The 23,517-nt window shown below is 53.4% G+C and overlaps 1 protein-coding gene across 2 annotated transcripts; it reads right to left on the minus strand.

Moving 5' to 3' along the window:
* Positions 1 to 1,168: 1,168 nt before the first annotated feature.
* Positions 1,169 to 19,414, minus strand: SPI1 (Spi-1 proto-oncogene). 2 transcript variants are annotated; one of them, XM_066253896.1, is made up of 5 exons: positions 19,162 to 19,414; positions 16,370 to 16,469; positions 3,315 to 3,502; positions 2,347 to 2,509; positions 1,169 to 1,878 (listed from the first exon to the last, which is right to left on the minus strand). In XM_066253896.1, the coding sequence occupies exons 1-5, from the start codon at positions 19,204 to 19,206 to the stop codon at positions 1,559 to 1,561; spliced, it is 816 nt and encodes a 271-aa protein (XP_066109993.1). In that variant the 5' UTR covers positions 19,207 to 19,414; the 3' UTR covers positions 1,169 to 1,558. The 2 variants fall into 2 exon arrangements, with proteins under 2 accessions (XP_066109993.1, XP_066109994.1); XM_066253897.1 differs by having other exon boundaries at positions 16,370 to 16,466; positions 19,162 to 19,413.
* Between the last annotated feature and the right edge of the window lie 4,103 nt (positions 19,415 to 23,517).

Consider the following 23,517-nt stretch of genomic DNA (forward strand, 5'->3'; position numbering starts at 1 on the left):
GGTGTGCCGGCTGTCTGCCCAACACTACAGGCCCCAGAACCTGGGCTGGCTGAGGTCTGCAGGCTGCTTCCGAAGTCTCCTCACTCCCAGGCTGTCGGCCGCCACTTCTTGCTACTGGAGAGTGGGAAGCAAGAAGCTCGGAGGCTTCCCCGCTCTCCCTTCTCTGTTTCCCGCCTGCTGTGGCCTGGAAGCCAGAGGACCCAAGGGGTTCGCCTGTGTCTAGGCTCCTGCTCCCATGGAATCGGGGGGCGCTTTGTGGCCCCCTGGAACTCTAGGGCTTGAATCCACCATGCTCACCTGTACCTCATTCCAGATGCGGGAGCCTCCTACCTCTCACTGACGCGGCAGCCCACGCGCAGTTCCAGCTGGCCTGACCAGAGCCAGCTGTGTGAACTTGAACAAATGACCTGACCTCGACAAGCCTCAGTTTCCCAGTCTGTAAAGCGGAATGATATTAGAACCCATTTTTCAAGGTTTCCATGCAATTAATGGCCGGAACACTGGATAGTGTTGTTGCCATTAGTATCACTACCGACACCTGGGCCATAACCTATGGTTTATGAGGTTAAGTCTGATTGAGACTTCTTAAAGAATTTTTTTAAGCTAGAGACAGACAGGCGGATGGGAAGGGAGACAGATGAGAAGTATCAACTTGTAGTTGTGGCACTTTAGTTGTTCGTTGATTGCGTCTCAGATGTGCTCCAGCTGAGTCAGTGACCCCTTGCTCAAGCCAGCGACCTTGGGCTCAAGCCAGTGCCCCTGGGCTCAAGCCAGTGACCATGGGATCATGTCGATTTTCTCACGCTCAAGCTGGCAACTGGCAACCGGCAACCCTGCCTGCACTCAAGCTGGTGAGCCCGCACTCAAACTGGCGACCTCATGATTTTGAACCTGGGACCTCAGTGTCCCAGGTCTATGCTCTATCCACTATGCCACCACCGGTCAGGTTCATGGAGACTTCTAAGAAACCCATTTATCAGGTGTTTAGGGCTTTTTAATGATTTATTCCCCTAAATACAACTGGGGACTTGTTCTTTCCACCAGCTCTAGCTCCTGACCGATTACTGTGTCATCACGGCCCCAGCATCTAAGCACTGGGTAGAGGCCTCAGTAAACGCCCAATAGACAGACACAGGGGAGAAGGAAAGGTCACACAAGAGGGCCCAGACAAGGTGCACAAACAATTTTAATAACTTTAATATGTAGAAGCTAATGGATAGAGGTGTGAGAAGGGAGAGAGGCTTAAAAGGAGGGTTCAATTTACATAGATATGATGACTTCGAACTCCCCAGGAAGCACCTGATTGTATTAAGCCAAGGGTCAGACGCCCAAGTGCCTTTTGGAGCTGGAGCTGGAGCTGGAGTCCTGGTGGGAGATGAAGCAGGGATGTGGGTGGGAGCTTAGAGGAGGAGGGAGTGTGCGGTGAGGCAAGGCCCGGCCCGCCACAGTCCTGCCCTGGCCCCTGGGAGCTTTCCCTCCCTGTGTCCAGGCCGGGCGAGGGGTTAATGCTATGGCCTGCGTAGAGGCCCGGCGGGCCCAGCAGGTCGCTCACCCGGGCTCAGTGGGGCGGGTGGCGTCGATCGGCCAGGCCCCCGCGGCCCAGCACCTCCCCGCTGAACTGATAGGTGAGTTTCTTCTTGACCTTCTTGACCTCGCCCGTCTTGCCATAGTTGCGCAGTGCGCGGGCCATCTTCTGGTAAGTCATCTTCTTCCGGTTGCCCTTCTGGATGCCCCAGCGGTGTGCCAGCGCCTCCTTGTGCTTGGACGAGAACTGGAAGGTGCCCTTGTCCTTGTCCACCCACCAGATGCTGTCCTTCATGTCACCACTGCGGAGCAGGTCGAGCAGGAACTGGTACAGGCGGATCTTCTTCTTGCTGCCTGTGGGTGGGAGGTGGTCAGCGCCCTGGCTACGCCCAGCGCCCCCCCCCCCCCGCCCAGGACCACGCCCAGCGCCCCGCATAAGGGCCCCTGCAGACTGTCTTTGGGGAAGGACAGGATTGGGGGAGGTCTACAGGGAAACCAGCGCCTCCACCCTATTCCTGGCACACACACACTTAGCACAGAGGGGCGCAGATGCACACCCACCCACCCATGCTCAGTCACAGAGAGGCCTGTGTACACCCACAACTTGCATGCACATGTACTCACAGACACATCCGTAAATATAGACGATCATAGATGCTCCCATAATACATACGTGAACATACACATCGGCAAATGTTCACACACTCACAAGTACACACACACACTCAGCTCTGTGGTGGGACCGCTGTGCCAGTCGGCCTTGGCTGGGTGGGCCTAGGGCACAAATACAGCCCGAGTTGGGGCCGGGCCAAGCCCCCCTACCTGTTTCCCCGTGCAGGAGGCCTGGCCCGGGCTCCAGGCCATCAGCCTCCCCATCAGACACCTCCAGCGGAGGACTCTGCCGCTCGCCCTCCTCCTCGTCCGTGCTGGGCTGGGCTGGGGACATGGAGGGGTACGGGAGGCACATGCGGGGCAGGTAGGGGACCTGGAAAGGTGGGGGGGAGAGAGTTGAGGTCAGGAGGGACGTTCGGAACTCAGGGCTGCCGGGCCGGGGTCACTGAATGAGGGAAGAGCGGCTGCTGAGGGTGGGGAGGTCACTAGGGGCCAGGAAGGTTTGAAAGAAGGCTGGGGACCGGGTGGTCAGCCAGGTTCCAGGCAGGCCCATCCCACACAGGGTGCAGATCATGGGGACGAGGGACTGCTGAAGTCCCGCCCGGCTGGGCCGCCTGGTTCAGGGCCTAGTGGCCCAGGGAAGGGCCCTTTTTTCTCACACGCAAAAAAGCATGGACTGGCAGTGGCCACAGGGCGAAGAGGGGCCAACGAGCGAGTGGGTGACAAGCAGGTGAAGGGGCAGTGGAGGTCAGGGCCGGTAATGGAGGTCCAAGGAGGTCACGAGCCAGGGTTAGGGTGGGTGGGGCTGAGGAGGGTCAGGAAAGGGGGTCGGTGGGGAGCAGAGGGGGCCAGTAGAGGTCAGTGCAGGTCTGTGCTCAGCGACCTAGACACCAGACCCCTGAGGGGCCAGTGAATGAGGGTTGCAGCCAGTTAGTGGCAACAACAGGCTGTTGGGGTCAGGTGGGTCAGTGGGGGGGGATTATCTGGGCTCTGTCCATCATGAGGGAGAGAGGAGATAAAGGATGCGGGGTCACGAGGTCAGTCGGAGGGTCAGGAGGAGCCGTTGGGGCACCAGCCACCGTTGGCGCTGTGGGACAGGAAGCCGGGTTGAGTAAGAGCCTGTGTCAGCTTCCTGCGAAGCCCGGGCCTCACCACAGGCTGGACCAGGCCGCACGCACCTGGTGGCTGAGGCCGGCGTGCGTGGGCGCCATGGGGGTGTCCAGCACGTGCATCTGCTCCAGCTCCATGTGGCGGTAGAGCTGCTGCAGCTGCGGGGGCTGCACGCTCTGCAGCTCGGTGAAGTGGTTCTCCGCGAAGCTGTCGAACTCGCTGTGCACGTGGTGCGGGTGGAAGTCCCAGTAATGGTCTGCGGGCACAGCCGGGCAGTATGGGGTGAGTCCGGGGTGGGCCCAGCAGGAAAAGTTTAGAATAATTGAAAAAATAAGACTACCAGGCCGTATGGAGCAATCCCCACAGACCAGGCTGGGCTGCGTGTTGACATCCACCATCTCCCTACCCAGCTCGTTATTTGACAATCCCCATTTTATAGGTGAGGACCCTGCGGCTCGGAGAGGAGACAGCCGTAACGTGCCCATGGGCGAAGGCCTCCACCGTGGCAGAGTCAGGACCCAGGGCTGAAGCAGAGCCTGCATTCTCAATGCTTCTGTTCTGCCTCCCAAGCCGCCACAAGGACGCAGGGTTTCGAGCCAGAGTCTGAATCCTGGCTCTGACCTTTAATTTCTGTGTGACATCAAGCACACGCATGGACCTCTCTGGCCTCAGTTGACTCACCTGTAAAGTGGGGATAATCGTTATCAGGAGATTACCTATGAGTTCACATTTGCAAGCCTCCCAGCCCCAAAGTAGGCCCAAGGAGAAGGCTGGTTCCCACCCCACCACCCTTAAGATCTCCCAGTGGTTCCCGGACTGACAGGCTGCCCCCAGTCACATGCGCACACTTTGTCACATGGCCAAGGTGTGTGACTGCAAAGTCACAGGGCTGACATTCTTCCCAAACCAGAACCAGTCCAGGCTCTCGGTGCTGCCCCGTTCAAGCCGTGCCGTGGTGGCTGTGTTTGTGTCCCTGCGAGGTTGCCAGGACCCGAGGCTTTCCTGGAAATTCCCCCATGGGTGCTTTCAGTCTGCGGTGGGGTGGATTCGAGTCTGGGGAGTAGCCACATGCCCCTGGGAGCCCTGTCTTGGGACCCAGGCAGGTCCTCAGCATGGTTCCTCTGGTCCCTTTTCCAGGAACAAAAACTGCCACGTGCCTGAGGATTTCCTGGGTGCATTTTGGGTCTAGAAGATATGGTGACAAAGTGACAAGACTTATTTTTTCATGTGACCCAAAGACAGAGTGTGCAGGATACTAGGCCGGGGCAGCGTCTCTGGGACAAGCACAGGGCTCTGCATGGGACCAGCGCCAGCCCCACGTGCGCATGTGCGTGCGATGTGGACGTGTCTGTCTGTCTCCCTCTTTTTTGTTCTCTCGCACAAACCTGAGAAAAGATGTGTTTTTTTTTGGCTTTGGGATGGCTTTGCTACGTGACCCAGAAAAACTCTGAAAGTTGGAGACCCAGCTGGGTAGTTACTGATGTCCCCTCCACATATGAAATCATTTGCCCCCCCAATCCAGACTCCCACCCCTGTACAGCTTTATGACACAGAGGAGAGAAATACATGAGTTGGGAGTCAGGCAGAGCTGGGTTCAAATTCTGACTCTGCCATTTACTGCTGTGTGACATGGGTGGGTCATTGTACTTCTCTAAGCCTCAGTTACCTTACTTGTAAAATGGGGCTAATGACTACACCCGTTTCCTAGGCTTAGAGAATGAAACGAGCCTGCACAGGGCTTAGACTAGAACCTGGCACCAAGTAAGACTCAATAAACATTGATTATTATTACTACTATTTCTATTTTACTCTGAAGAGCCTGAGTTAGCACTTGAGCGAAGGACAGATGCTTTAATATATAAGTACTTCCTCTTCTTCCCCTGGCTCCCATCATCTTAGTGGATGGCACAGAGAAATAGTCTTAGGGGCGCTGGCACGCCCTCTCTCTCCCAAAGACTGGAGTTGGGGCCCCAGCATTGAACCACAATGGCAGTGACGGTTTTTATTTGATTCTTTGTTCCTGGTGCCTAGACCCTGCAGGCACACAACAAACATTTCCTGACTGAATGAATGAAGGAATAAATCTTATTTTCTTAAGAACTCCCTCCGACTCTCCTCCACAAAATCTTCTGAAAACCTGAAGGGAAAACACAACAACACTTCATTTGCACCTCTGTCTTTCTGTGAGCTGGCATGATCCCGAAACTCTCGGCTTGCTGTGGGAGAGCTGGCTCTGTCCTTCAGACAGGGCCCTTTGAGGGCCCTGGGGTTTAGTGAGCAGATCTGGGTCCCCTTCAGCTGTAAACCCACCCTCCGGCTGCACTCCCAGCCCTTCCCATCTTCCCCTTCCCCTGCCCAAGCTGAAGTGTTCAGTTGTTGGTAGAATGCCTCATCGCTACCGTCCACCAACCCCCCCACTCTCACACCCCCTCCCCTTGGGGGCTGGGGCCCTGAGTACATGCAGCTCTCCAGGTGTGGGGGGACGGCCCTGACTGCTCTCTCCCTCCTGCTCCCCACCTCTGTTCCAGCTCCACCTGAGACCCGTGGGCTCACGCTGGTGGCCCCCGCCTGAGGCCAATACTTCCCAAAGCGAGTCACAGTAGCCCTTCATCAGCATCACATGGGGACCTGGGAAAGCCTGCAGGTTTGGGGCCCACTGGAGACCCACTTACTCAGAAGTGCTGAGAAGGAAGCTTGGAATCTGGAATTTAACAGGGTCCTAAGGAGGTTCCATTGCTCACTGAAGTTCTGCAACCCTGCCCCGGGGTCCCCTGAAAACTGCAACGGAGACTCTTGAGCTATAATTAAGGTTTCAAAAGGCCCAATGGAAACCTCGCTTTTACCCTTGATTTGGGTGCTCAGGCAATTATGTAATAAATGCTGGCTAGTAAGCAAAGATGGTCCCACACAGGACCCTCTGAAGGAACACATTAGGTATAAGGAGTCCTTCCTAGGCCCTGGCCAGTTGGCTCAGTGGTAGAGCATTGGCCCGGTGTGTGGAAGTCCTGGGTTCAATTCCTGGTCAGGGCACACAGGAGAAATGCCCATCTGCTTCTCCATCCCTCCCCCTTCTCTCTCTCTCTTACTCTCTCTCTCTTCCTCCTTCAGCCATGGCTCAAATGGTTTGAGCAAGTTGGCCCAGGCACTGAGGATGGCTCCATGGCCTCACCTCAGGTGCTAAAATAGCTCAGTTGCAGAGCAACAGAGCAGCGGCCACATATGGGCAGAGCATCAGCTGGTGAGGGGCTTGCCAGGTGGATCCCTGTTGGGTACGTGACATGCGGGAGTCTATCTCTCTGTCTCCTTGCCTCTCACTTAATAAAAAAATTTTTTTAAATAAAGAAAGAAAAGGAGTTCTTCCTACTGCAAAGGTGAGCACTCCCAGGCTCTTTGGACCTCATTTCTAAATGACTGTTCATGAGTGTATTGCTTTATCCCTTTCTGTCCCATCAGTGGGCCACCCAGGCCATCCTGCAGCGTATGCCTCCTTAGCACGATTCTCTGTTCCTTGAAAGAATATGTCACCTGCATATCTAGAGATAGCTCTGGACCATCCTTTCCAGAGCCTGTTGGGCACCTAACACATAGTAAGCCTCAATCAATATTTAATAAAACAACCCATAAAAGCTACCTTTCGGTGTGTTTTTATGTGCCAGGCACCGTGCTGAGTACTTAATCCACATTCTCTCGTTTAACCCTCTCCTTCGCTCTGACCAGGTGTGGGGGGACGGCCCTGACTACTCTCTCCCTCCTGCTCTCCACCTCTGTTCCAGCTCCACCTGGGACCCACAGCTCACTGTGGTGGCCCCGGCCTGAGGCCGGCCTTTCCCGGAGAGGGTCACAGCAGCCCTTCATCAGAGTCACTGGGGAAGCTAGAAAAGCCTGCAGGCTTGGGACCCACCCGATGGCTACTATAGGATTATCTTCCCTTCGCACACAGGAAGCTCTGATTCAAAGAAATTAAGTCCCTTGTCCACAGGCCGTCGTTGCTAGAGTCAGGGTCCAAACCCAGCTGTGTAGGTTCCCAGGGACTGAACTCTTACCACTCTACCACACCACCTCCGAGGAACAAGACTGCCGACGAGCTTTAAGTCCAACCACGGTGACAGACTTTACTGACTGCTCTCATCCATCTGTCTGTCTGCCATCATCCACCCCTCATCTGCCATCCATTCTTCATCCATTCATCATCCAACCATTATCTGTCCATCATCAATCCATCCATCCATCCACCCATCCTCCAGCCAGCCAGCACGACCCATTCATCTAAATCTCTCATTTCCTTCCTCTAAACCAGCTCCTAATCCAGGACCAAAGTCCTATCCCCACATCCCTATTCTTACTTGGTGTTTTGGTGTCACTGATACCTGTATGTCACCAGGACAAAAATAAAATATTTAAAACAACCCCCCACACACTCCAAAAAAAGTCAAGCCTTAAGTGTCACTCAGTTGACCTTATGTCCTCAGAGCAGAAACCCCAGCCTGAAGCCAGGCCTCCCCCAGGGGAGAAGAAGTAAGAACAAGACAGAGAAGGAAGATGAGGAATTAAGAAAGTAAGAGCTGAGAAGAAACCTTCTCAGGAAATTACAGAGCATTGGATGGGGGCTCCTGAGGGCCAGCCTCCTGCACACTGTTCAGAGATGGAAACTGAAGGCCCGGAGTAGAGAGCTCCAGGTCTCATGGTACTCGTTACTCTCTATCTTGCATCCTCGTTATTAGGGCATTAGTTATTTCCCTTGTTGCAAAAACAAATCTGGCAGGACCTGAGTTTTATTCATTGCACAGCACCTAGCAATGTGCCTGGAATATAAAAGAGGCTTATATAGGCTCTGGATGGTTTGCTCAGTGGTAGAGTATTGGCCCAGTATGTGGATGTCCTGGGTTCGATTCCTGGTCAGGGCACACAAGAAAAGTGACCATCTGCTTCTCCACCCTCCGCCTCCCTCTTCTCTTTTTCTCTCTTCTCCTCCTGCAGCCATGTCTCGATTGGTTTGAGCACATCAGCCCCAGGAGCTGAAGATGGCTCCATGGAGCCCCTACCTCAAGTGTTAAAAATATCTCAGTTGTGAGCATGGCCCCAGATAGGCAGAGCATCAGCCCCAGATGGAGGTTGCCAGGTGGATCCCTGTTAGGGCACATGTGGGAGCCTGTCTCGCTATCTCCCCTTCTCTTACTTTGAAAAGAAGAAAAAAATAAAAGAGGCTTATATAAATTTATTAGATAAATAAGCCAGTGAGAGATGGGTGGAGGATTTGGTAGGTGGAGGGAAGGGCATTTGGAAAGTGAGTGAGTGGATGCTTAGCTTGATGTGTGAATAAGTTGGTCAGTGATTAGTGGTATGAAAGGATGAAAGAATATTTTGAAAGATGGACGGGTGGAGAGAAGGAATCATACTTTGGAACTCTATTTCCTCTACGAATCCCATCACAAATGGCAAATCCTATCAAACCCAGCAGAATAGCTATTATCCAAAAATAGAAAATGACAAGCGCTGGCAAGGATGTGGAGAAACTGGAACACTTGGGCACTGCTGGTGGGAATGTAAACTGGTGCCGCCGCGGTGGAAAACAGTGTGGCAGTTCCTCAAAAGTTAAAAATACATTTACCATATGATCCAGAAAATCCACTTCTGGGTATCTACCCAAAAGAACTGGGAAGCAAGGGTTGGGAGAGATATCTGTACACCCTTGTCCATAGAAGCATTATTCACAACACCTAAAAGCAACCCAGGTGTCCACTGACAGACAAATGGGTAAACAAAGTGTACTATATACATATGGTGGAATATTATTCCGCCCTAAAAAAAAAAGAAATTCTGACGCATGCTGCAACATGGATGAACCTTGAGGACATTAAGCTGAATGAAATAAGCCAGTCACAGAACGACAAACACTGTACGATTTCACTCAGATGTGGTACCTGAGGCAGAGAGACAGAAAATAGAACGGTGGTTCCCCGGGGCTGAGGGGAGGGGGCACCGGGGAGCTGGTGCTCAGTGGGGACGCAGAGTCAGTCTAAAGAGCTCGGGAGATGGATGATAGCAATGGTCACACAGCAATGTGAGTGTGCGTACTGCCACTGCATGGGCGCTTAAAGAGGATGAAGGTGGTAAATTTCCTACTGTGTGTATTTCACCGCATTTAAATAATAATAACAAATAGCTAATTCTGTGCATCCTGCCTCCCGAATCTATCCTGAATTTAGTCACTCTTTCCTGTCTCTACTGCCAGCACCCTTATCCAAGCCACCGTCATCCGTTGCCTGAATTATTCCAACAGTTTCCTACCTGTGCTTTCTCCCTGTTCCTATTCTTGCTTCCTCTGCAACTACTCTCCACAGAGCAGCCAAAGTAATCTTTTCAAAAGCTCATTCAGCCCTGGCAGTTAATTATTGTCCCCATATGCCAAGGGGCGTCCCCAGTCAGGGCACATACAAGAATAAGCCAATGAATGCATAAGTAAGTGGGACAACAAATCAATGTTTCTCTCTCTCTCTCTAATCGAAAATAAAGAAAAAGCCTGGCCTGTGGTGGTGCAGTGGATAGAGTGTCAGCCTGGGAGGCAGAGTCGCCAGTTTGGAACTCTGGGCTTGCCCAGTCAAGGCACACACAACAGGCAACTAGCAAGCAATGAACAACTACAGTGAAGCAACTATGAGTTGATACTTCTCGCTCCACCCATCCTTTCTCCTTTCTCATATAAAATCAATAAATAAAACCCTTAAAATAATAATAATAATAATAAAGGAAAAAACTTATTCAGTGGAATCACTATTGGGAAAAGAGACTATAAACTTCTGGAGAGTCAAAACAAAACTAAACAAAAAACAAACAAACAAACAATAGGTTACCATTAAGAAAAGAGGACATGGGCCCTGGCCTGTTGCTCAGTGGATAGGTGTCAGCCCAGCATATAAGTGTTCTGGGTTCGGTTCCCAGTCAGGGCACACAGGAGAGGTGACCATCTGCTTCTGTCCCCCTTCCTCTCCCCTTTCCCTCTTCTCCTCCCACAGCCAGTGGCTCAGTTGGTTCGAGCATTGGCCTGGCTCTGAGGATAGTTCACTTGATTTGAGTATTGGTCCCAGATGGGGTTGCCAGTTGGGTCCTAGTCAGGGTGCATGCAGGAGTCTGTCTCACTATCTCCCCTCCTTTCACTTTTATTTATTTATTTTTTTAAATAGGTTATCATTGGGTTATTTTTTTTAATTTATTCATTTTTAGAGAGGAGAGAGAGAGGAAGAGAGAGAAAGACAGAGAGAGAGAAGGGGGGAGGAGCTGGAAGCATCAACTCCCATATGTGCCTTGACCAGGCAAGCCCAGGATTTCGAACCGGCAACCTCAGCATTTCCAGGTCAACGCTTTATCCACTGCGCCACCATAGGTCAGGCCCTCCTTTCACTTTTTTTTTTAAAAAAAGAGGACATTGAAAGAAAAGGCATCTTATTGAATAAGAACATCTGGTAACCAAGAGACTGTAGAAAAATGCTTTAAAAAATTTCTAAGGGAACCCTGGCTGGTTGGCTCAGTGGTAGAGCATCGGCCCAGCGTGTGGAAGTCACAGGTTCAATTCCCAGTTAGGGCACAGAGGAGAAGCACCAATCTGCTTCTCTACCCCTCCCTCTCTTCTTTCTCTCTGCCTCTCTCTTCTCCTCCCACAGCCAGGGCTCCATTGGTGCAAAGTTAGCCCTGGGCACTGGGAACAGCTCCATGACCTTGGCCTCAAGCGCTAAAATGACTCTAGCCGCAACAGAGCAACGCCCCAGATGGGCAGAGCATCGCCTCCTAGTGGGCTTTCTGGGTAGATCCCAGTCGGGCGCATGCAGGAGTCTGTCTGTCTGCCTCCCCACTTCTCACTTCAGAAAAAAAAAATTTTTTTTTCTAAAGAAAAAAATTATTTTTAACCCAGATTTCTATACACACTCAAGCTACTATATATTAATCAAATGAGAGCATAGATTAGAAACACGAGGTAAAAACAAACAACTGCAAAACCTTACACCAACCCTCACCCTTTCTTAGGAAACTGTGCTGATAAGAATAACAAATCCTGCCTGACCAGGTTGAGGCACAGTGGATAGAGCATCCACCTGGGGTGCTGAGGACCCAGGTTTGCAACCCCTAGGTCACTGGCTTGAGCCCACGGTCACTGACTTGAAGCCCAAGGCAACTGGCTTGAGCAAAGGGTCACTGGCTTGGCTGGAGCTTTCCAGTCAAAGCACATACGAGAAGCAATCAATGAACAACTGAAAGTGCCACAACTATGAGTTGATTCTTCTCATCTCTCTCCCTTTCTCTCTTGAAAAAAAAAAAAAAAGAATAACAAATCCTTGTAGTGTAACGTTCATGATCGAAGCATGTGAAGTATTCAGAAAGTTGAGACACAGAGAGGTGAAGTATCCTGCCCATGGTCACCCCAGATAGTAATGGGGAGGTGGGGCGAGACCTCCCGCAGCCTGGTCCCAGGATGAGGCTCCTATCTCCTTGCTGCACGGCCCCCCCCAGACAGGCGGGACGAGAGTGTGCAGGTAAAGTACACCGAGTCTTACTCACATGTTCCTAATAATGGGAAACTCAGATACTGATTTGACAAAAGTTACTGTACAGAGAATGACAAATACTGAGTGATCTCACTTACATATGAAATCTTTAAAAAAGAAAACTCATAGAAACAAAGAGATCAGATTTGTGGTTGCCAGAGGCTGGGTGGGGGTGGGGTGTTGGCTGAAGGTGGTCAAAAGCATAAACTGTCAGTTATAAGATAAGTGAGTCCTGGGAGGTAATGCACAGCACGGTGACCACAGTTAACACCGCTGTGTGCTACTATCTTAAAAGTTGCTAAGAGAGTAAATCCTAAAAGTTCTCATCACAAAAAAATAAAAATTTTGTAACTACACGAGGTGATAGATGATAACTAAACTTGTGGTAATCATTTCACAATATATGTATGTGGGAGGTTATTATGCGGTACACCTTAAATTCATACAGTGTTATATGTCAGTTATGTAATAAAACTAGAAAAAGGAAAAAGTTACTATATAATTACCTTGATATATGTGTGGAGAAGTATGTGAGTGAATGTGTGTAATGTGAATGACTAGAAAGGCAATTCTTTCCTTTCATAGTACAAGTGAATACAGCCTCAAATTTAAAAATCAAGCTAGATTCATCTCCACCTAGAATATGGAAGCTAGTCAATAAATGTTTGTAAATGAATAAAGAAATGCCCAACCAGGCACTGGCGCAGTGGACAGAGCGTTGGACTGAGACACAGAGGACCCAGGTTTGAAACATCCACCTGAGATGCTGAAGTCCCAGGATTGAAACCCCAAGTTTGCCGGCTTGAGCACGGGCTCACCAGCTTGAGCGTGGGGTCCTCGGCTTGAGTATGGGATCATAGACACGGCTCCATGGTTGCTGGCTTGAATCCAAAGTTCACTGGCTTAAAGCCCAAGATCACTGGCTGGAGTGAGGGGTCACTGGCCTGGCAGGAGACCCCCAGTCAAGGCACATATGAGAAAGCAATCAATGAACAACAAAAGTGCCACCACTAGGAGTTGATGCTTCTCATATCTCTCCCTTCCTGTCTGTCCCCTATTCGTGAAATAAATAAATAAATATTAAAGATTTAAAATATATTTAGCTTTTCACCAAACCGCACACACACAGAAGGTTATTCAGATCATGTTATTTTCCTGCTCAAAACTTCCAATGGCTCCTATTGTTTGTAGGATAAAATTCAAACTGGTGACAGCCTTCAGGCCCTGTGTGGTCTGCCTCCTGCAGACCCCCTGGCTTCATTTTATCTGCATGTCTTCACCCTGCTCACAGCCACTCTGGACCTGTGCCAAGGTCACCCTGCCCCCCAGCTGCCTTTTCTTCACTCAGATGTCCACCCAAGTGTCACCACCTCAGAGGCCCTCCCTGACCACCCACATTAAAGTAGCCCCCTACAGAGACAGCCCAGATGACACTACTCTGCTTTTTTTTTTTTTTGTATTTTTCTGAAGCCGGAAACGGGGAGAGACAGTCAGACAGACTCCTGCATGTGCCTGACCGGGATCCACCCGACACGCCCACCAGGGGCGACGCTCTGTCCACCAGGGGACGATGCTCTGCCCCTCCGGGGCGTCGCTCTGCCGCGAACAGAGCCACTCTAGCGCCTGGGGCAGAGGCCAAGGAGCCATCTGCAGCGCCCGGGCCATCTTTGCTCCAATGGAGCCTTGGCTGCGGGAGGGGAAGAGAGAGACAGAGAGGAAGAGGGGGGAGTGGAGAAGCAAATGGGCGCCTCTCCTATGTGCCCTGGGCGGGAATCGAACCCGGGTCCCCCGCACGCCAGGCCGACACTCTACCGCTGAGCCAACCGGCCAGGGCCAGACACTACTCTGCTTTTTACAGGACTTATGATTACATGTCTGCTTATCTGCTTGTTTACTGTGTCTCGCTCACTGGGCCATAGCTCCAAGGAGCTCCAGTGCCTAGAACAGAGTCTGGTGCAGGCATCTAATCAGAGGCCACTTGGGGGATGTGTGGGCAGGTGGGCTGGACAGTCAGTGCTGGGTGGCTGGCTGGCTGGTTGATCTGTCCCAGGGGCTCAGGGACGTTAAGTCACTATCTCCAAGGTTACACACTGGTGAGTGAGGGAACCAGGCAGGACTAGCCTCGGGGTCTGCCCGCAGTGCCTTTTCATGAAGCCTCACTGCCTCAGACATAGACCAAGGAACGTGCAGGAACTGGGGGAGGGATGTGGAGTTGTCTCCACTCCTAAGTCCTCGGCCGATACCTTCCAACGGGTGTTAGGAAGGGCCAGATCGGATGCCTAGACAAGTAGAGGTTGGGAGATGAGGTGACATGGGACGACTCTCTGAAGATACTGTGGCTTCATGAGCCAAACCGGGGCTCAGACATCTAATCAGGAGTCCTTCCTAGAGCCCCACCCAGATATAAGGGAGCTTCCTGGGCCCTGAGCCAAGAAAGCACCAGCTTTCTCTAAAGTTCTCACTCCCTCCATTAGCCATCCCCAGGCCTACCTCGTTTCTAAATATAGGAACAGCACCCCCATATTACAGGAGGGAAAATCCGAGGCTTCAGGAGACTTGAAGGAGATGCACCCACACTCAGTGAAACTGAGAGGGGCGTCGGGCCAGAGCCCAAAGGATCCTTAATACTGGAAGCAGTCCCAGGCAGCCCTGAGTTTGCCTGGACCCGAGCACCCTGCTGCCTGGAGCCACCAGGGGGCGCCAGTCCTCAAGCCAGAGGGACCTGCTCAGGTCCTGACTGCTAGGTGTGTGTAAAGGTCTCTCTGACTCATAGAGACCCCATCTTGGTGGTGGGAGCTGGAGGTAGAGTTGAACAAGTGAGAATTTCTCTCTGAATTGTTCGGCTTTTCTACAGAGAGGATGCATCTCTTGTATAATTATAAACAAGTTTAAAGCCCTGGGGTCCTGAAAGAAACCTGTGTGTTTCTTGAAGTGGCCACGAGGTCCATCCACCACCTCCTCCTAGGCCTGGCTTCCAGGTGTGGGCTTTGTGACAGTTGCCAGGTGTGAGTTCCAGGTGGGACTGTCCACAAGGTTTGGCATCCATGCAAGCTCTAAGTAAGGACTTGCCCCATGTGACAGTCCTGGATGTGGCATCAGGGTGTGACTGGCCCCCAGCTGTGGCTTCAAGTGTGCAGCCTTGCTCAGCTATGGCACCCAGGGTGCCTCTCCCTGCAGGGCTGCAGACATCCCCACATCCGGCCCGCCCAGGCCTCGGAACCCCGCTGAGCACCTGTTAACGAGGCAATGTCACCTTTGGTTCAGGGGTGTCCCCATCAATATGCCCAGATGCACTCACAGCCCACTGCCCAGGTCCCTGGCACCTCTCTCCTCCCCTGACTTTGCTCCAGGATCAAGGCTGGGCCTTGGGGTGGCAGCTGCACCCAGACAGAAGGATTCTCTAGTCCAGGCCCCATTCTCACCCCCACCCCAGCAAAGAGGGGCTTCACTCCCTGCTGGATATGGGAACCCTCAGAGCCATTCCTTTAGACCAGCAATTGTCAAATCGGGGCCATTCTGCCCCTCCAGGGAACATTCCACAAAGTGTGGAGGCGTTTTTTTTTTGTTTTGTTTTGTTTTGCATTTTTCTGAAGCTGGAAACAGGGAGAGACAGTCAGACAGACTCCCGCATGCGCCCGACCGGGATCCACCCGGCACGCCCACCATGGGGCGACGCTCTGCCCACCAGGGGGCGATGCTCTGCCCATCCTGGGCATCGCCATGTTGCGACCAGAGCCACTCTAGCGCCTGGGGCAGAGGCCACAGAGCCATCCCCAGCGCCCGGGCCATCTTTTGCTCCAATGGAGCCTTGGCTGCGGGAGGGGAAGAGAGGGACAGAGAGGAAGGCGCGGCAGAGGGGTGGAGAAGCAAATGGGCGCTTCTCCTATGTGCCCTGGCCGGGAATCGAACCCGGGTCCTCCGCACACTAGGCCGACGCTCTACTGCTGAGCCAACCGGCCAGGGCCTGGAGGCGTTTTTGATTGTCATGACTGGTGGCTCTACTGACATCTAGTGGGTAGAAGCGAGGGACACCACTAAATATTCCACAATGTATAGGGCAGTTTTCACGACATAGAATTATCTGGCCCCAAGTGCCATAGAGGTTAAAGTCACTTCTAGCCACACACAGGAGGGAGTAGGCCTGCTCCAACAGTTCAGGGTGAGGGTGACAAGAACAGAGAGGAGGAGGAGACATTCCGGGACGGGGGTGGAAAAGCACTGGACCTGTAGCAGACAGACCTGGGTTCCCCAGACCCGTGGTGCGACCTTGTCCAAATCACTTAGGTCCCTAAGTCTGTTTCCTCATTTGTAAAAGGACCACAAGGATTGGATAAGAAGATAGACGTGGAAGAATCCGGCCTCATGCATTGGCACACCAAAGATGCTCAGTAAATAGAGGCTGGGCTGTGGCGTAGTGTGGGGTTTAGGGCAGTGAATTCACATCCCTTAGGAAGTAGCTTAACCCAATTCTCAAATTCCAAAGAAGCTCTGGGAACCATTTCTTCTTTTTTCTCTGTCCAGACCCCGGGCGTCACTCAGGACTCAGGCCCGGCCGGGGAAGTGGGCGGGGCGGGCCCTGTACTCACCACTGTGGCTTTCTCCATCACTGCTGAGATAGGGGTAATACTCATGCGTCTGGCGTTGGTACAGGTCTGTGTCATAAGGAACTAGGTCTTCCGATGGCTGCTGAGAGAAGAGGGTGTCAGGACTCGGACTGTAGTGGGCAGACCCCAGCCCAGCGCAGCGCCACGCACGCTGCGTCCACGCCGCCCTCCCGGACTGAACAGCTACATTGGGCCTCCCTCTGCTCGGGACTGGGAGAGCCACAGAGAGTGGGAGCAGGGACCCAGGAGAGCAAGAGCCTTGGCCCCTGCAGAAAGGGGGTGATGGGGCCCTGGAGATCAAAGATCAAAAGAAGACCAAGGTTGAGGGGAGAGCACCGCCTCCCCGCCTCCCCCGCCCCACCCCACCCTCCACACAGGCGCTGCACAGCCACACTCACACATGCGTGCCCGAGCCCGTCTCACAGACTTGCCCTCATGTACACACTGACACACCCACAGCTCCCAGTTACACATAGTCCCCAGGACACACACCCACGCTCCCACAGGTCCCCTCACACTTGTCCTCACACTCACTCTAAAGGTCAATCACATTCACACATACTTGTGGTCACATGCACACATATACACACATGCACTCACCCTATAGGCTCACACAGTCACTTGGATTCACACGTGTAGCCACACACTTGCCTTCAAGCACATTAAACTCACCTTCGCACCTGTATCCTCCCACAATCACTCACATTCCACTTGCACACTCATCCTCACAGCACACCTGCCGTCCCCCTGCCGCCGTCTCCACAGGCCCCTAATCCCTCATCTCTCTCACAGCCTTGCCCAGGCCCCATGCATGTCCGGGCACAGGGACGGCCAATAGCTGTGCCCGCTGATGGGCTTCCAGCTTTCACCCAGCAGGCTTTGGGGGCCATGGGATGGCCAGAGCCTGATCCTCTCACCGCCCCTCATCCCTCCCCCTCCTCCCCTCCCTCCTCCTCCTCCCTCCTCCTCCCTCCTTCCCTCTTCTCAGCTCTCTTCCCTCCTCCCCTCCCCCCTCCTCCCCTCCCTGCCCTCCCTCCTCCTTCTCCCTCCTCCCCTCTTCTCAGCCTCTTCCCTACTCCCCCCTTCTCCCCTCTGTCCTCCCCACCCTCTTCTTCTCCCTCCTCCCCTCCTCTTCTCAGCCTCTTCCCTCCTCCCCTCCCTCCTCCTCCCTCCTGCCCTCCCTCCTCTCCTTCCTCCTCGGTCTCCGCCCCCTCACACACGGCACAGGGACAGGGACATGCACACCCACAGTCTTCCCAGCAATCACCAGGCTTCTCCCCACCCCAAGCGTGTGCCCAAGGATTGCACAACAGTGACTCTGGCCCTCAGGGCTTAGGTTGGGGGCCAGGGCTGCCTTGGGAGCCCCTTCCCAGGAGTGCTCAGAGTAGCCCCTGGTCTGGGAAGAGAGGTTAAAGGGTTTGGTATGGGAGCCCAAGCTATCTGGAGTTTAAGGCCCTCTCTATCTGGAGCTTAGGGATTGAAAGGTCAAGGGTCAGAGACAGGGTGTCCAAGGCCCTAGGCCTGCGGTTTTCTTGAGACAGAGCTGGCTCTTCCTGGGACCACCTCCATCACCCCATGCCTGCCCCCTACTTTCTTGGCCCCAGGTGGTGTGAGGGGGGCCAGGGCCAGGATGGGGCAGGCTGGCACCGTGTCAGCCGAGTGAGGGGGCCGGGAGCCCAGCACCGGGTTTTCAGGCCGGGCAGGCAGAAGCAGGATGTCAGGCCTGCGGTGCCTCCCTGGGGCTCTGAGGCTCGGCTGGGGAGGGCGGCCCGGGGTAGCGGGAGCTGCTTCCAGGCTGGGAAAGCTAAGTCAAGTGGGCAGGCCCTGCCAAGCCCCTTCTGGCCTCCAGGGCTCCCACCCTTGCTGAGTGCAGAAGGGGTGAGAGAGAGGCAAGGAGTCCTCTCGGGGGTGCTCAGGTCTGACACCTGCCGAAGGCTGCGACTGACCCCAAAGCAGGGACTGTGGGCATCTGTCCCAGCCCGCTGCCCCATCCTTCCCAGGGCCCCTGGTCCTGCTTCTTCCCCTCCAGTCTCAGTCCCCGTCCCAGCTTCAGCCCCTGTCCTAACTCCAGCCCCACACTCACCAGGTCCTCCCCAGCCCCAATCTCAGCCCCAGGATGACCCCAACCCAGCCCCTGCCTCTTCCCCCTGAACCCCAGCCTAGTGCCAGCCCTTACTGCAGCCCTAGTCTCTGCTCCATCGCTGGCCCCTGTCTCTGCCCCTTGGGAATCTATGGTCTTAAGGCCCAGACCCTTTGGTCAGCCGTGTCTTCGTTGCCAGGCCCCAGGCCAGGCACCAGGGACCCAGACTTATAGTAGCCTCAGTGTCCCAGAGCTCCAGGCCATGAGCCAAGACCTCCGGCCTGCCGCCTCCTGCTCTCCAGGCTTTACTGTCCTGGGGACCAATTTCACTGCATGCCCGTGTCCCCATCTCTTCCTCCGCCACCTCTCTGCCGCCACCCTCACCATCCTCGGCCCAGTACCCTGCCCTGGAGCTCAGGCCCGCCACCCAAGTCCCATCTATAAATAACTGTTCAGGCCCCACCGATCACAGCCCCACCGATCACAGCCCCACCGATCACGGCCCCGCTGTGGGCCCGGCCTCAGTCCGCTAGGGCATGCTCTGAGGACCCAACAGCCCCTCGCTGGGTCTCGGGCCAGGAGCTCCAGGGAGGAAACGCCAGCTTCCCACTGATAGCAAGCCGGGAGGGCAGCCACTGGCCAGCGGCTGTCCGAGGGCCACAGATTGGGCTGGTGGAGGAGTCCCAGTACTCACAGGGGGGACGAGGGGAAACCCTTCCATTTTGCACGCCTGTAACATCCAGCCGAGCTCCAAGCCAGTCAGGTCCCCTGCCTCGGTGGGGGCCAGTGCGGAGCCCCTCGGGATGGGAAGCCCCGTCGGGGGCTGGACGGACTCCGGCGGGCGCAGGGCTCAGGCCTGCCCCCTGAGCTACAGGAGCCCTGCGTGAGCCCCCTCCCTTGACATTGCAGGGCCAGCGCAAGTTCCTGATTTTATCGTAGAGCCTGCCACTGGAAGATAGTCCCCTTGGGGTGACATCACCACCCCAGCCCGTTTGCATAAATCTCTCTTACACTACAGGAAGTCTCTGGCCTGCTGGGGCAGGTGGTGCTCCAGGGGCTGGCCTGGGAGGCTATGGGGGCCAGGCCCCTGCCCAGAGGAAGCTGGGACTGTGAGGGGCATCCTTGGGGGCTGGGATGGGGAGGAAGAGTGGAAGGGAGGAGGGCTAGCTCTACCACAGGGAGGCCTTTGCTGCCCAGAGCCATAGTGAGGCTCTAACTCCTAACCCCACAAATGCTTACGTCTCCCAAGACCCCCTGCCATGTGGCCAGTAGTAACTTAGTTAGGGTCAGACCTGGTAGGGTTGGACTCTTGGGGCCTCTACTTTCTGGGGTCAGCCTGGCTGGCTGAGGGTTTGGACCCAGCAGACTACCAGGCCTGGTTCCTCCTAGGCCGGGGACCCCCTACCCCTAGGTTCCACGGGCCTGAGGCTGGGCTCCAGGGCAAGGTCTTCAGCACATGTGCTCTCCTCTCCCCCCACCCCAGTCCCTTCACACCGACTTTCTTTCCACCAAAGGAGGGTCCTGGGTTCTTATTCCACTCCTCCAGTTTCCTGAGTACCACTGCTTCTTCCAGACCTCTGGGGGTACTACCCGCAGCCCAGATCTGTTTCCCCACTCTTTTCCAATGCCTGGATATCGATCTAGTCTTCCTAGCTTACTAAACTTTCTCATCTATCCATTCATTCATCTATTTCCCCATCCATTCGTTTATTTATTTGTCCATCCATCTATCCACCCATCAAGTCAGCCATACATTCATTTATTTATTAGTTTATCCAACTGTCCATTCATTCATTCACTTATCTGCTAGTCCATTCATCCACTCACCCATCTATTTATCTACTTGTTCATCTAGTTGTCTGTATGTCATAGATCAGTCCATTCATCTGTTATTCATTCATCAGTCTCTATTTCCTGTTTATCTTCTGTATATCCAGCTATCAATCTGTTCACCCATTGTCCATTTATCCATCTACTCATCTATCCATCCACCTATTCAGCTCACCACCCATCCATCCATCCATCTACCTACCCACTCATCAATTTATTCATTCATTCATTAATTCTTTTATCTGTGCGTCCTGCCAGTATTAATTGACTTTCTGATTCTACACTGAGTGCTGGAAAAACAGGAAAGTGTTGAACAAGATCCCTGCCTTGTCTGGGATCCTAATCTAGTCTGGGAGGCAGAGAGATGAATGGAGACATGTTTTGATCCATTGATCTCCGGTGAGTCCACTCCGCTGGGGAAGAACTTCTTGAGCATTCAGTTTCCTCCCTGTGGGGTCTAGCCTTTTGCTTCCTATCCCCTTCCCACTAGAACTAGCTTGCCCCCTTCCTGTCAGTGGGACCTCAGGCTCCCACGTGTTTCTTCACAGGCAGCAAAAGACCAGAGATCCACAGGTTTGGTTTCACTATTAGATCTTTGATCTTCACTGATTTTTTGCATGCACACTTGGGACTCGTTCAGGGGTCCAGGTCACAAGTCCCCAAGACACCCTCAGACCTGACCCAGGCCCCTCTCCAAGAGGAAGGCAGGGGCAGGCTGCGTCAGCATTGGCTCCATCCCTGCTTCAACTTTCGTGTCAAGAAGGCAGAGTCCCAGCTAATTAGATGTGTGTGAAGGTGGGTCTACTCCATGACAACCAGGTCCTGCTTGATGTCTCATTCATTCATTCATTCATTCACTCATTCATTATTATCTTGGTTTGGTTTGCTTATATGCTTATTTATCTACTAACTTGTTCATTCAATCACTAACATGTTTTTGAGGGTCTTCCGCACAGGCTGGGCACAAACTGGAATGAGGCCTCCGGGAGCTTGCAGGAACGCAGAGGTGACAGATACACAAACAGCGGGTGTAGTTCTCTGGGGGGGGGGGACAAGGAGGAGGTGCTAGGTGCAGTGAGGCCCAGCTGAATGGTCAGAACCACAGGCAGGAGAGCACGTAAGGGGGAGGGCATTGTCCGGAGGAGGGAAAGAACAAGGGAACAGGGAGCAGCCATCCTTGTGGCCAGAAGCAAGACAGGACAGGACAGCAAAGGGCCTTGAGTGTCCAACCAGGAGTGTGGGCTGCATCAGGGGTGACTGTGGGGCCTCTGCTGGCTGTAGGCAGGGGGGTGTTCTCTGTGGTGCAGGCAGCAAACATCGACTCTATGTTTCTGGGGCCTAAGTCTCAAGGACCCCGGGAGAAGAAAGAGATTCCATTGTCTCAACCCTGGCTAAGTCCAAGAGCCCTGAGTGAGGAAGACCCCCAAAAGATCCAGGGCCCAGATCTCTTAGAATGGGCAGAATGACTCTCACTTCCTGCTCAACGTGAGCATCGTGTCTGTTCATGCACCAACATGTCCTCCCCACCCCTCCTCCCCTCCCCCGCCCCCCGAAGCGCACCAGAGGCCTCTCTCCCAGACCTCACATGCCCAGCGACCTGCTCTTATTCAAAGCCTTCCGAACATTCAGACCCAGATTCTAAGCAATTCCAAGCAGAGCAGGAAGGGTCTGACCGCCCACCACCCCAAAGCTAAGAGCTCCTTTAAAAGGAGGAAAACTTATTTTCTGAGTGTTCAGCATTGTGCTGCTGCTTCCACCCTTGTGATCTCACGTAACTAAGACAATCAATCATCTGTCACACGGTGGCCCAGGAGGTCAGTGACTCGCCCAGGGTCCCACAGCCTGTGTGGAGAGCTGGGGCAGGAAACCTGCCTCCTAGAGCTCGGGGAGAGGCCAGATCCTCGCGGGGAGGGAAGGAAGAAAGAAGAAAGGCTGAGGAGCCAAGCAGAGAGAGGGCAGAAAGGGCAGAGAAGGGGGAAAGACAGTGAGGGTCAGAAGGGAAGGGAAAGAGAAACAAAACAGGAGAAAGTGGTAAAGGAAGGAAGTGAGGCTGCGAGAACTTTAAGTGAGGAGAGAACAGGGTGGGGGTCAGAAGAGGAGGGCGAAGGAGTGGGGAGAGAGCAGATGGGACCGCCGGGGGCGACCTGGCCTCCTGCTTCTCTGCGGGGGCCCCCGGCCTCTGGCCATCGCCAGGTGCCTCGGTGCCTCACGCCTGGGCTCTGACTCTCATTCTTCTCAGCAAGGGATCAGTTTGAACCCAAATGTCTTCGAGGTTCCAGAGAATGAGAGGCAAAAACAATTTCCGATCATTTTATTTTTTGAATAGATAATATAGGCACCTGATACAAAACTCAAAAGGTACAAAAAGGGAAACAGTTGCCCAGCTCCCCTTCCATAGGCTCCCTGCAGTTTACCTGATTCTGCGTATCTTTCTAGAAATGGTGTAAGCTTACTCAAGCGCAGAGGCAGATGTGTTCTCTTGTTAATTTTCCCTAAAAGGTAGCATAAAAACACATTGTGGTTTGCTTTCCTCCCCTCAAATCCACTCCATTTCCATGCACATACAGCTATCTTGTTCTTTTTAATGACTGTATGGTATTCCACCGTTCAGATGGAGTGCAATATTTTAAAATCATGAGAGACTTTGTTCATATTAACAAATGCGCAAAACATTTACATACAATTTAAAGAATAATTGCCTGGTCAGGTGATGGCACAGTGGATAGAGCGTCAACCTGGGATGCTGAGGACCCAGGTTCAAAACCCCGAGGTTGCCAGCTTGAGCATGAGCTCATCCGGTTTGAGCAGAAGCTCACCAGCTTGAGCGCAGGGTCACCGGCTTGCGCATGGGATTATAGACACAACCCCACAGACAATGGCTTGAGCTCAAGGGTGCTGGTTTGAGCAAGGGCTCACTGGCTTGGTTGGAACCCCCCAGTCAAGGCACATATGAGAAAGCAATCAATGAACAACTAAGGTGCCACAACTATGAGTTGATGCTTCTCATCTCTCTCCTTTCCTGTCTGTCCCTGTCCTTCTCTCTCTCTCCATCTCTCTCTCTTGCTAAAAACGTAATAAGAATTATAAAGCTAACTCTTATGTAACCACCATCCAGGTCAAGAAGTGACCCCCTTCCCGCCTCCAGAGGCATCAATGTCCCCTCACAGACCCTTCCCTCTCTCTTGAAGTAACACCGTCCTATGGTTTTTAGTACTTACTT

This window comes from Saccopteryx bilineata, chromosome 1 (genome assembly GCF_036850765.1).
Source record: "Saccopteryx bilineata isolate mSacBil1 chromosome 1, mSacBil1_pri_phased_curated, whole genome shotgun sequence".
NCBI classification, from domain to species: domain Eukaryota; kingdom Metazoa; phylum Chordata; class Mammalia; order Chiroptera; family Emballonuridae; genus Saccopteryx; species Saccopteryx bilineata.

Coding starts and splice junctions, on each gene's coding strand:
- SPI1 (XM_066253896.1), bottom strand. CDS start 19,206: ATGTTACAGGCGTGCAAAATGGAAGGGTTTCCCCTCGTCCCCCCT. Junction 2,510..3,314: donor ACGCCGGCCTCAGCCACCAG/GTGCGTGCGGCC, acceptor CCACCTTTCCAG/GTCCCCTACCTGCCCCGCAT. Junction 1,879..2,346: donor CCTCCTGCACGGGGAAACAG/GTAGGGGGGCTT, acceptor TCCCACCCACAG/GCAGCAAGAAGAAGATCCGC.